Source organism: Tiliqua scincoides, chromosome 5, assembly GCF_035046505.1.
Source record: "Tiliqua scincoides isolate rTilSci1 chromosome 5, rTilSci1.hap2, whole genome shotgun sequence".
Classification (NCBI taxonomy): domain Eukaryota; kingdom Metazoa; phylum Chordata; class Lepidosauria; order Squamata; family Scincidae; genus Tiliqua; species Tiliqua scincoides.
The window spans coordinates 5,854,211-5,867,350 of NC_089825.1; the positions used below are offsets into that span (position 1 = coordinate 5,854,211).

The 13,140-nt window shown below is 46.7% G+C and overlaps 1 protein-coding gene across 11 annotated transcripts in view; it reads left to right on the plus strand.

Annotated features, from left to right (window-relative positions):
• LOC136654387 (sodium channel protein type 5 subunit alpha-like) overlaps positions 1-13,140 on the plus strand; it is a 319,548-nt gene that overhangs the window by 138,749 nt on the left and 167,659 nt on the right. For 10 of the 11 annotated variants that reach the window (XM_066631371.1, XM_066631373.1, XM_066631374.1 and 7 more), the window contains one exon: positions 8,382-8,445. The exons of the other annotated variant lie outside the window; for it this stretch is intronic. In XM_066631371.1, the coding sequence (XP_066487468.1) occupies positions 8,382-8,445 (64 nt within the window). The remainder of the gene's footprint in view (positions 1-8,381; positions 8,446-13,140) is intronic. 11 annotated transcript variants of the gene reach the window in all.

Genomic DNA, 13,140 nt, shown 5'->3' on the forward strand with positions numbered 1-13,140 from the left:
TAAAAATAATAATAATAATAATAATAAAACTTTATTTTTATCCCGCCCTTCTCCCTAACGGGACCCAGGGCGGCTAACAACATTAAAAACAATAGAATTTAAAAAACATTAATACAAACAGATAAAAACATTTAAAAACACACTACAGGGCCATAAAAACAGTAGTCAGATTAAAAGAGTAAAAGAGCAGATCACCGAGGAATCAAGCCTGTAAAACTAAAAGATGTATAAAAAGTTAAGAAGGCCAGAAATCAGAAGGCTTGTTTAAACAACAGTGTTTTCAGGCCTCGCCGAAAGCTCTCAAGAGAGGGAGCCATTCTCAAGTCAAGGGGAAGGGAGTTCCATAATGTTGGTGCCACTACCGAGAAGGCCCTATTTCTTGCAGCCACCCCCCGGACCTCCTTGGGTGGCGGCACTTGCAAAAAGGCCTTCTCTGATGACCTGAGATGGCGAGCCGGATTGTACGGGAGTAGGTGGTCTCTAAGATATCCTGGCCCAGAGCAGTATAGGGCTTTAAAGGTCAAAACCAGCACCTTGAATTGGGCCCGGAAACGAATGGGCAGCCAATGCAGCCCCCGGAGAAGCGGGCTGACAGAGTCAAACCGCCTGGCTCCGGTGACCACACGGGCCGCCGCATTCTGTACTAATTGTAGTTTCCGAACCGTCTTCAGGGGCAGCCCCACATAGAGCGCGTTACAGTAATCTAACCTCGATGTCACCGTGGCATGGATCACCGTGGCCAGGTCTGCACGATCCAAGTACGGTCGCAGCTGGCGCACCAGCCGAAGCTGAGCAAAGGCCCCCCCAGCCACAGCCGCCACCTGGGAATCCAGGAGCAGCTGCGAATCCAGGAGGACCCCCAAGCTGCGAACCTGCTCCTTCAGAGTGGATTTCCCAACTCAAAACTGACCAATGAGCCTGATTGTTCCAAGAGCCAATGACACAAGAGTGTTATGACACAGCTGGGAACCAATAAGGTGTTAAGTATGAGTCAGCTCTCATTTTCATGTATCAGAGCTAATACTAGAACTCTTATTTAGTTGTGTGAGTGCCATCAAGTTGGCCACTGGTTTTTGGTTGGTTACGGATTTGTTGGGTGACCTGTACTGTTGTGCATTTAAATAAATAAATAAATAAATAAATGGGGGTTACACCAACTCTAGTGATGCCACTGCATTTAGGCTGTGCATATGATATTGTAATTTATTCTGTATGGTCTGGTACAGGAAGAGGACCATTCTGTGGGTGATGCATTGAGCTCTTTTGCTGGGTGATGCAAACCTAGTGATGCCTCTGAACTGCAGTACTACCTGCAGGACTGCAGGTTGGTAGGAACAAAGTACAGGTCCAGCCTATTTATACACTGATTTTTTTATACACGGATTTGACTCAACATGAATGGCCCCTGCAAAGGAGAAGGAATGTGCTGATCCCTGGAGAAGGGGAAAAATGCACCCCTTTAAAATCAGTTTAAAAAACTGAACAGTCCTTTAACAATAGCCTCCTTAATGAGAAAGAGAGAGAGAGAAAGAGGGCAGCTGGCTGACAATCCATCAATCCTTCTCTCTCCAGCGAACCCCTCCCTTCCCCCTGAGCACGTGAAAGAAAGGTGATCACTTTGCATTGGTGAAGGGAGGGACTGAGCGAAGCACCTTTCTAAGCCCTTTGAGGACGTCTGATTGATGGATTGTCTTCTTAATGGCTCTTATCTTACATCACAAAGGTCAGCAAGGCTGTTTTTAAAAAAACTTTGTTTTTTAAATTGATTTGCTATAGTGCGTTTTTTTTGCCATCCACGTGAGTGCTTGGAACGAAACCCGTGTGAATAATGAGGCTCAACGTGTTTGTCAGGCAGAAATGTCATTTCTGAACATGTAGTTGGATCCACATGCTTTATGGGTATACCACAGTGTCATATTAGTGTTCTCCCAACAGCTGAGTTTCATTGGCCCCCAGGAAAGAATCCTGTGGTGTTGGGGGGGGGGGTACCTCCCCATCATACATCCGTAGGGGCAGCTGTTTCATGGAAAGGACTATCTCCATGATAACTTGAGCATGCATACCTGACTCCAGGGCAATGAAGCATGTGATTTCTGCTTTGCCTGACTTTGCAGTTGATCGGGTGGGCCTGTCCATTGTGCCAATTACATACTGCCTTGGACACACCAACATGGAACGCGTGGGCATAGCAGGTATCACTCCGGGCACCTGGGCAATTGGTGTGGTCTGAATGGGTGTGATCCTGCTCCTCTCCACATGGTTGGCAACCTTCAGTCTCGAAAGACTATGGTATAAGCCTACAGCACCCAGTAGTCCCAGGCAGTCTCCCATCCAAGTACTAACCAGGCCTGACCCTGCTTAGCTTCCGAGATCAGACGAGATCGGGCGTGTGCAAGGTAACCTCTGGATTGCTGGGGAGAGGGCAGAAAACGGGCAAATTCTAATGGGGACTCTTCTGCCATTTCAACCCACCTGGATTTTAAACTCGGTTATAGGTGCCTTTCTCTCTGACCTCCATTAACTGAAATTCATTTGGCTGTGCTGGAAATGTGACCTTTTTGAGGATGGAATCACAGTCCTGGAATTCCCTTCCTAGAAAGGTCTGCTTGGCTCCTTTTGCTCCTCCTACTGTTTGTAAGTGGAAGGTGAACACCTTTTTTATTCCAGAAGGCTTGTTGACTGACTGGATATGGTTCTCTGCTGGTTTTGATTTCATGGTTTATAACTGATTGTTCAAGGTCAAATACCAAGGTATTTCCCTTGGCATGGCCATGAGGACAACTGGAGCATATAAAATCTGGGTTAGAATGATTTAACCTAGGGGTTGGTAGGAACATTCTATTTTGGGACCCGGGCATTCAGAATTCAGGTGACCACCTGACTCTTTCCAACTGTGCACTGTTTCCTGAACCAATTAGATCAGCGGTTCTCACACATTTAGCACCAGGACCCACTTTTTAGAATGAGAATCTGTCAGGGCCCACTGATAGTGATGTCATGACTGGAAGTGACATGATCAGGAGGTCTGGTCTAGAGGGTTGAGCCTCCATTTGCCTGAAGATAACATCCGAAGGTCGCCAGTTCGAAGCCACCAGCACCATGTGACCTTGAAGCAGCTGACAAGCTGAGCTATTTCCATCTGCTCTGAGCCTGGGAGGATGGAGGCCAGAATGGAGTTCAGATCAGAACGAAACATCTGAATTGTTGTGGCTCTTGAAAGATAGAACCTTCTTTCAATTGCAAAAATCCCTACGGGGATTTAAATTAGCCTGCCTATGTAAACTGCCTTGAATAAAGTCTTGAATAAAGACCAAGAAAGGTGGTATATAAATACCTGTATTATTATTATTATTATTATTATTATTATTATTATTATTATTATTATTATTATTATTGATCAGGCAGGAAAATTTTTAACAGTCCTAGGCTGCAATCCTACCCACACTTACCCAGGAGTCAGTCCCATTGACTATCATTGTTAAAAGAATATACACAGCAGCTTGTTAAAAGTACAGGTCTGTCACATTTCCCCAAATGCAGTCACATCCCATGGGAGCATCAAGTCTAATATGTTACAAATAAAATACTGAAATGAATGGGGACCCACCTGAAATTGGCTCATCTCCCACCTAGTGAGTCCCGACCCACAGTTTGAGAAACACTGAGTTAGATCATATCCATCCATAGGTGATGTGAAACTGATGAATTATATATGTTTGTAATTATTTTTGGCAAATGCATGATACTTGAACAACTCTCTGCTGATCAGAAAGCGACTATATATGGGTTTTTGTGTGTGGGTGGGCATTATGGTTTCTAGGAAAGAAGCTTAAGATTTCATTCCTGCCAACCTGGAAGTGGAAAATATGTCTTGATGGAGATATTAAGGGTACACTTAGTAATAAAGTGCAGTTTAAAGAGCTATGAGTCAGCCTAGATTTATGAGGGTTAAATGGCAATAAGCAAATATGCTGCTTGGTTGGGAGGGAGAGGAAAGCAGATCAATAGGCTGGACAAATTTGGAACGGGCAATCATTTTTCCCAGGAGCTGGATTTAAAGAATGTGGACATTCCCATGGCACACACTTTTTGAGGGTACTACATGTGTGACCCCATGGCCCATAATAATCTTTTCTCTCCTGGCATGCCAGTGGAGAGTCAGACTCCCGTTCCCTGAGTAAAACTTGTACTATGGAAAATGGAAGTGGCACCAGACTTTCAGAAAACTAATATTTGAAGAGATTTTTGAGTATCTCCTGGGAATAAATCAAATGAAATTTCTCTGTGGGATTCTGACATTCGTACACAGTGAAAGTTGACACAAATTTTAGGTTTACTCTCAAGGTGAAACATCTTAGAATTTTAAGGGAAGACAAATGAGGCTCTGTAAGACAGGTGAAATTTACTTCACCCAAACAGCTCCTATCCCACTGGCTTACTATCTAGTTGTTTCCAGCACACACTGTCTCAGAAATCTTTAGTTGAATTCTGGAAGGAAGGGCCGAAGTGCTAGCGCCACATAGAGGACTGGGGTTAAGATGAGAGAGAATCATTTTCCTTAGGTCCACCCCAATGAGTTCATGGCTATGGCACGGAAGAGAGCTTCTGCTCAAGAAAATGCTCTGTTGATGGGCTCTAAGAAGTTTTTGTTTATGATCTTTTTGCAGTGTGAGTTTGTTGCCATCTCAAAGGCCAACTGGTTTCACCTCCGTAATTTCCTTTCTAGTGTTTCTGCCTTGCATGAGGCTGTCAAAATGCTCTGACTGAAGTTCTCTTGTAGTCTGAAAGCCTGACTTTTGGCTCCAATTATTGTTGTGGTGGAAAAGATGTGTTGGCAGACTTTGCACCTCTGTCTGAGGCCAGGTTTAGTTACCTGCCTGAGGGAATGACTGTCACCTGATCTGGGGGGAGTCTGTTTCTGATCATCTTTCTGGAAAGTTAGGAGGGCTTCTGAAGGCCAGAAGTAGGACAGGGGAGTTGAGAAACATCTCCTTAGGGATCTATTTGGCTTCCCTTCTACTATAGCCTGCAATTGTTAGAAAATGTCCCTGATATGCTCAAATGCTCCCAGTTTACCGGTTCTGATGTCAGGGTCCCTGTTAAATTCATACAATACACTCCAACTATTCCCATTTTCCAGCAAGAGTCCCTCTGTTCTAGTTCCAGGGAAATCAGCGTCCGTAATGCCTTCTTAAATTCTTTTAGTATGAGTTTTTGGAGTTGTCATGGACGGATCCCAAAGGATCTCCTCTATGGAGAACTCGTGCAAGGAAAGCGCCCTACACAGCTGCGATACTAGGACATCTGCAAGAGGGATCTGAAGGCCTTAGGAGTGGACCTCAACAAGTGGGAAACCCTGGCCTCTGAGCGGCCCACTTGGAGGCAGGCTGTGCAGCATGGCCTTTCCCAGTTTGAAGAGACACTTGGCCAACAGTCTGAGGCAAAGAAGGAAGGCTCATAGCCAGGGAGACAGACCAGGGACAGACTGCACTTGCTCCCAGTGTGGAAGGGATTGTCACTCCCGAATTGGCCTTTTCAGCCACACTAGATGCTGTGCCAGAACCACCTTTCAGAGCGCGATACCAGAGTCTTTCGAGATTGAAGGTTGCCAACTGCAACATCCTTCAGTGTTCATCTCCCTCCCTGAAGCCTCTAGAAGTTGAATTTCACCATGAGTACAGTAGCATAGCCGGGGGGGCAGTGCGATAAGTGCTGCAATGTGGCATGTAAACGGCCCTTCCCACTCACCATTGTGGCTATTCTGGGCCACACCATTGCAGCCATTCTTTTTGCAGATTCCATCACAGATTCCATCACTTAAGTCTCCAGGTGGTAGGGATAAAGAAAGTTTCTTGCAGATTAAAAACTAGCACCCCAGAGAGAAAGGTCTTCATCCTAGCTTGGTGTGTGATTTTTTCTATGTTCAGGGAAGTGGATTGTTGTATGATTTGTTTGTTTATTTCACGTAAATTCCCCACCTGCAGGCTGAAGTGGGGCAATTCCTTTCTGCTACCTGTAGGGCTGTGTCACCTCATTCTGCTACCTAGTTAGACCAGGCCTTAGTTCAGTTCAGAGCATCGATTTTCAGCTTTTTTTTTTCTTTTAACTGCACGTCTATGGTCTATTGTCTTTGCCTCTTGTGATGCCACTTCCGGCTTGCAGGAGACTCTTCTGGGTTCTGCGGTTCTGTTTCTGTCTGTAGTAATAAAATGTCTGTAGTAATGAATTGCCAGCAGAGGAAGAGGGACTGACAATTCGAGACTATAGCCAGTTTCCCTAGAAACAGAACCTCAGAATCTGGAGGAGTTTTTCAGTGATTTTCAACCACGGGGCTCCAGACTTCTGTGGCATACCTGCGGACCTTTTGTGGCACACTGGATGGAAAATTGCTGGTTTAGAGGTACATAAGCCAGGGAGCCAGAGTCAAAGTCTCTCCCTTTGTGTCACTCAGAGTGATTTCCCCCTTCCCATGAAACCCTACCATACAAGCACTGAGGCCCTGCTATCTTTTATCTATCCCGTAACTGGTATGAGGCTGTTGGTTGAACATTCCTTCCTGCCGCAGTCATGCTGTTTTGCTTTATAGGCGCCTTGTCACATTCAGAGACAGCTAAGTTCCACTCAACACCATCACACCCAACATCCCTCTCGGATGGGGGGAAATGGATGCAGAGAACACTTCAGGAATTAATTGCTCTTCATAGGTGATAGGACAATGCAGCATCTCTGAAAATAAGATTCTCTTTGGGTCCTTGCTCGTTAGTTCAAGTCTTCCACAGTGTTGACAGATCCATGGGATGGAGAGACTGTAGGATTTTACATCTTTATCCTGCTGGATGTGTTATGCTGCAGTTTAAACTGGTGTGCTGTGGCACATTGATGTGCCACAAAAGGTCCACAGGTGTGTCATGGATGTTTGGAGCACAGTTGTTGAAAATTGCTAAAAAACTCTTCTGGGTTCTGTGGCTCTGTTTCTAGGGCAACTCCCTGTAGTAATGTATTCTCTCTCCTTCCACCAAAGGAGGAAGAGGGACAGACATTTTTTTTACTACAGACAGTTGCCCTAGAAAGAGAGCCACAGAACCTGGAAGAGTCTCCTGGAAGCTGTAAGTGACATCATAAGTGGAGAAGGCCATAGAGAAGACTACAGAGATCAGTGCGCCATGAGAAGAAAAACATGGAAAATTTCTGTTACAGTAAATGAAAAACCCAAAAGTGGGCTGAACAGTGGATAGACATTGTGTAGAAGGAGGGCATGATCCTGTGCAGGTCGTTCACAGACCTTGTACCTGGGACAGGGGCAGATCCAGTGTTGGGAGGGACCACGAGCACTACCTTAACACTAGAGCCCAGGTCAACCAGGCAGGTAGAGTTGAGTCCTGGCTGAACTTCAGCCTCTGGTGCCATTTGCTAGGCGGGTAGACCTGGGCTCCTGCCTGGACTTGGAGCCCAGATCTACCTGCCGGGTAGACCTGGGCTTCTGGCCATTCTTGGGCTTCTCCCCATCCTAGCAGTCACCCTTCCCGCTGACTTGGCAATTGAGGGGGGGCCATGGCCCCCTTTGTATTCACCCCAATCTGGAAGAGGATTGCTATAGGGCTGTATGGACCCCTTCCAAATCCATTATGGGTTACAAGCCATGATATGCATGTACAACCTCCTGATTTCAGAAATGGGCTATGTCAGATGCAAGGGAGGGCACCAGGATGCAGGTCTCTTGTTATCTGGTGTGCTCCCTGGGGCATTTCGTGGGGCCGCTGTGAGATACAGGAAGCTGGACTAGATGGGCCTGTGGCCTGATCCAGTGGGGCTCTTCTTATGTTCCTTTGGTCCTCCATCACTTATACACACTATGCCAGGCACACTGCAATGCATTTGAAAATTACCTGGAAGAAGGAAGTCCCTCTGCACCTCCCACAGAGGCACCCTGCATTCCAGGCCTTTGAGCTGGATCTGTCTGTGGGAGGGTACGGCTGGGGAACTGGACCTTTTTAAGCAGGCATGAAACATTCTCCTTTGATAACCTTAGCCTCCAACTCCCCCCCTCCATTCACAGAACCACAGTTCCTAAGATTTTTTGAAATGCCAGAATGACTATAAAATTAGTCTTTAATATGTAGTCTTGCTGGGTCCTGAGTGATTTCATATCTTGTTTTTGAATATTTCTCCACTTAACCACAAGAAAGTACTATATACAGCAAAGTGTTTCAGGGAGAATAAATCTAGCTTAGTCTCTACCCTAATCTGCTAGCTTTCTACATTCTGGGAGTTTTGCATATAATGGTAAAATTATGCAATACAATATATAAACCTCTTTAGTTTCTATCTTCTTGTGATGGAAAAAATGCTAGGAATTGACAACTGCTGAATTTGTGTTGCAGATAACTACTTCATTAAAGAGGGCACCATGGATTTCTTATTGTGTGGCAACGGCTCAGATGCTGGGTGAGTATTAGTTTAATCATCGTCGTCGTCGTCGCCGCCATCATCATCATCATCAGTTCCTTGTTTTTAAGCCTCCCTTTAACTATAGTGGTACATTCTGTTGGTAATCACCTTCTTCTTTGGAAATCACTTCTTAGTTCTTTGTTCCAAGGATGTGCGGTGGACGGGGAGGCAGGTGATGCAGAGCCTCCCCACCAGAGGTGCTTGTGTGCCTCACACGGCAGCGGTGCTTTTCGAAGAACTCCATTGGGGAGGCTCTGTCTCACCTGCCTCCCCATCTACCGCAAGTCCCTGCTACATTCTGTCACAACTTAGGCCAGGGCTTTCAGACTGGAGTGTCGTGACACACCAGCCTGTAGACCCTGGCCTCTTTGCCCTTAAGGGGTGGGGGCAGCCAGGAGGCAGTGGCGCAATCCCCAGGATTGCGCTGCTTGGGGGGCTGCAGGGGCTTGGGTGCACTTACCTGAGCCTCCTGCACCCTGGCGGGGGTGCAGGGAGCCCTGCGCGACCTACTGCTGGGCTCCCCGCAGCTTTGAAAGAGAAAGCGGAGCGATCATGCCCTGCCTCCGCTAAAGCAGAAGTGGAGTGCAATCATTCCACTTTCACTTCTGAAGCTGCGGGGAGCCCTACACACAGCTGCGCAGGGCTCCCCAAACCCCCGGGAAGCTGCAGAAGGCTCAGGTAAGTGCACCCAAGCCCCTGCAGCCCCCCTGAGAGGCACAATCCTGGGGATCATGCCGCTGCCTTTCCCCTGTCCCCGCTACCTCCCCTCCAGCCTCCGCAAAAACTTAGAGCGGCTCAAACTCTCCCTGAGAGTTTGAAAACCACTGTCTTAGGCCAATGAGGGCGAACCTTTTAGGCTTGGTGTGAGACACACACACGAACAAAAGAGAAACAGTTCTTTACATATTCATTAATTAAAAAAAATACAGTCCAATCATGTGTGGTGCTATGTATTGTATAAAGAAACATCAAATAATTATAAAAATGAAATACGAGTAAAACAAACTCAGTTGTTGTGGCGTGTCGGTGAACTCTGGCATGTCACCCAAAATGTCGTGGTGTGCTGCCTTTGTCACGCATGTCATAGGTTCTCCATCACTGTCCTGGGCTGACCAAGAAACAGAAGACAGCATGGAATGATGCTGCGTTTGAGACTTCTTGATTCTCAAGCTTGGGATCACTAGCGCTACTGGTGGAACAAACTGGCCTGTTCCCCAACTCCACAGGTGTTGCTGAGTGCATCCCTTCTGTTTATTCCATGCAAAAGCAACATGGTCCTCTTCTAAAAGGGCAAGCACATGGTGGCATGTTGGAATGCTGTGGCTGTGAGGGCAGCAGCAGGCCTCTGGAGTTTCACTGATGGGGTTTCCACAGCACATAAGCATGTGTATGCATGGGCATTATGTCACTGTAGAAAGGGCCCACAACTTGTTGGCAACCTTCAGTCTCGAAAGACTCTGGTATCGCGCTCTGAAAGGTGGTTCTGGAGCAGCGTCTAGTGTGGCTGAAAAGGCCAATCCGGGAGTGACAATCCCTTCCTCACTGGGAGCAAGTGCAGTCTGTCCCTGGTCTGTCTCCCTGGCTATGGGCCTTCCTTCTTTGCCTCTTAGCCTCAGTCTGTTGGCCAAGTGTCTCTTCAAACTGGAAAAGGCCACGCTGCACAGCCTGCCTCCAAGCGGGCCGCTCAGAGGCCAGGGTTTCCCACTTGTTGAGGTCCATCCCTAAGGCCTTCAGATCCCTCTTGCAGATGTCCTTGTATCGCAGCTGTGGTCTACCTGTAGGGCGCTTTCCTTGCACGAGTTCTCCATAGAGGAGATCCTTTGGGATCCGGCCATCATCCATTCTCACGACATGACCGAGCCAACACAGGCGTCTCTGTTTCAGTAGTGCATACATGCTAGAGATTCCAGCACGTTCCAGGATTGTGTTGTTTGGAACTTTGTCCTGCCAGGTGATGCCGAGAATGCGTCAGAGGCAGCACATGTGGAAAGCGTTCAGTTTCCTCTCCTGTTGTGAGCAAAGAGTCCATGACTCGCTGCAGTACAGAAGTGCACACAGAAAGGGCCCAGAAAGGTACCCCAAAGACCTCAGAAGCTTTCCTCATAGGTAGCACCAGTGGGGAGGGGTGAAGTGGTGGAGTGACCTCTCCCAGTTCACTCCCTTCTCACCATGGCTAGAAATTTGTGGTTACTCCATCAAAACAAATAGGGCTGCTTCAAAGTAAATATTGTCAAGAGTGTTCATGTGAAAAATGCTAGTATTGATTTTTCCAAAATCTAGCATCTGAGACAAAGCTTGCCCCCCTGCTCTGTGCTTTTTCTGTGCTGCCTCCATTTTTTCCTAGTTCAGCCATTGATCTCCCCCTTATAATAACATGCAATTTGCCCCCCATTTCACTCCCTACCACAGTAACATACAAGAACCAAAATAACCTTGAGATGCACACAAGTGTGCCCCGAGCTCTCAGTTTCTCAGATTGAAATTGCCTGATCAAACGTTCTGTGCTCCTACTGATTTTAGTGGAATCATCTACCCTCCGAGCCAGTTTAATGTTGGAGTCCTGGTCTTGTACTTAATTGTGGGAATGATGAGAAAGGGAATTTCCTGACAGTGAAACTTTCGGGCATGATAATACAATTTTCCAAACAGCGGGGGAGAACGCTATTTCTCACTAGTTCAAAGCTAAGCGACGTTCTTTGGGAGTCTTATTACCGGTTCTTTCTCAAGCTATTTAATTTTTTTTTTCTTCCTGGAAACTTGATCAGTGTTGTGGATTTTTTTCAAAGAAAAGACCAGAAAAGTGAAACGCAGGAGGGAGGCCTCAGAAGCGCAAGGGAGAAATTCATTCATGGTTAATTTGAGGGTTCTCCCTCAAGAGATGGAAGAAGAGGGCTGTATTTTTAAAGTTCTTTGCAATATACAACAGTGACATCACAGAAATTCTTGAGCTGTTAACCTGTTGGTTTTTTCATTGGAGATTGGCCAGGAGCCTCTGGACCAACATCATGCGATAAAATGGTTTCTGGGCTTCTGTCTGCATGTGGGAGATCTGAATGCACCTCCATATTGGAAGATCTTCATCCTATGAAAAACTAGCATGTCAGGGCAAAGTACTGCAGCATTGCCATCTTGCTGAGCTGGTAGAGGAATAATAGTAGTAGTAGTAGTAATAATAATAATAATAATAATAATAATAATAATAATAATAATAATAATAATAATAAACTTTATTTGTATCCTGCCCTTCTCCCTGAAAGGGACCCAGGAAGAGGAATGGACAATTTGTTACTACAGATGATTGCCTTAGAAAAAAGCTACTGGGAGTTTTTCAGCAATTTTCAACCACTGTGCTCCAAACTGCCAGGGTACACTGCAGATTTTTTGTGGCACACCAGTGTGCCACTCGGGTAGAAAATCGCTGCTTTAACCAAATGGGACCCTCGGCTAACTGGGCCAAGCATAGTAACTTTTCTTTAGCTGTGTCCCCCATCCCTGGTAAAGAACAGGACACAGAGCAACAGTAGTCCACAGAAAACAGCTGAGTGACTGGTGAAAGTGCAACAGGTGAAGCTTTCCCCAGCATGGAAATCCAGTGATGGGAAAAAAACTTTGTGTACAGGGGGTTTGCTTGTGGTGCTGCAAGAAAGGAAGCGGAAAAAATGGCAATTGGACAGCTGGTTTATACAGGCCTTCAAGATGCACTTGCCCAGTGGCGTAGCTGGAGGGGGGTGGAGCAGCCAGTCTGGCAGGGAGGCTCAGCAGGGCGGGCAAGCAGCCCCTCCCTAGAGAGCCACTGTTTTGCTCCCCCGCAGGGAATGGCTCCGAAGGGAGGGGCCGCTTGCCCGCCTCGCTGAGGCTCCCTGCCAGCCTTAACCCTTCCCCCCTCCAGCTACACCACCGCACTTGCCATCTACTGCATTGAGAAGATATGGCTGCAAAAGCTGCGCTTCCAAACACCAAGGTAAAAAAGCAAGTCACTGGGGCAACCTGAAGGTGCCTCCCGCTGACTGTTGCTGTAGAAACCTTAATTACCTCGATTCTCTCTTGGATCCTCATTTTCATTTATAGATTGAGACTGAAGAAATTTTTTATGCTCTATAAGGGTGATCTATCCTGCGTTGTTGGTTTGTGAGTGTATTGTTTCACCCCAGTCTATAAATACAGGTAATTTAGGAGGAGAATGAGGCCTTAGAAAGTTCTCCAGTGAATCTCAATGCTATTTTTAAAACCTCTTTAGGGAACTATTTCGGTTGCTGTTGCTGCTGCTTCCGCCGCTGTGATGTTTCATTAGAAAGTCCCTAAAAGTGCATAAAAACCTTTCAGCCACTCATTAGCCCCTTTGCAAAAGCAGCGTTTTTAAAAAAAATGTTTTGCCTTCAAAACACGGCATATCTGGCTGCAGAAGCCCTTCTCTCATATGAAGCGTGTTGCAAAAGATTAGGGTGTGGTGGCATGTGGGGAGGTGCAGGCCTGGGCAGGCACAGCCACAAGGATGGAAACTCACTCTCCCCCCTCCCTCCCCCTTAAACTCAGCCTCTCCCAGTACCTGCCGTGAAAAAAAGACACACACACACTCTCTCTCTCTCTCCCTGTTCCAGCAATCAATCAATCATAAGAACATAAGAACAGCCCCACTGGATCAGGCCAGAGGCCCATCTAGTCCAGCTTCCTGTATCTCACAGCGGCCCACCA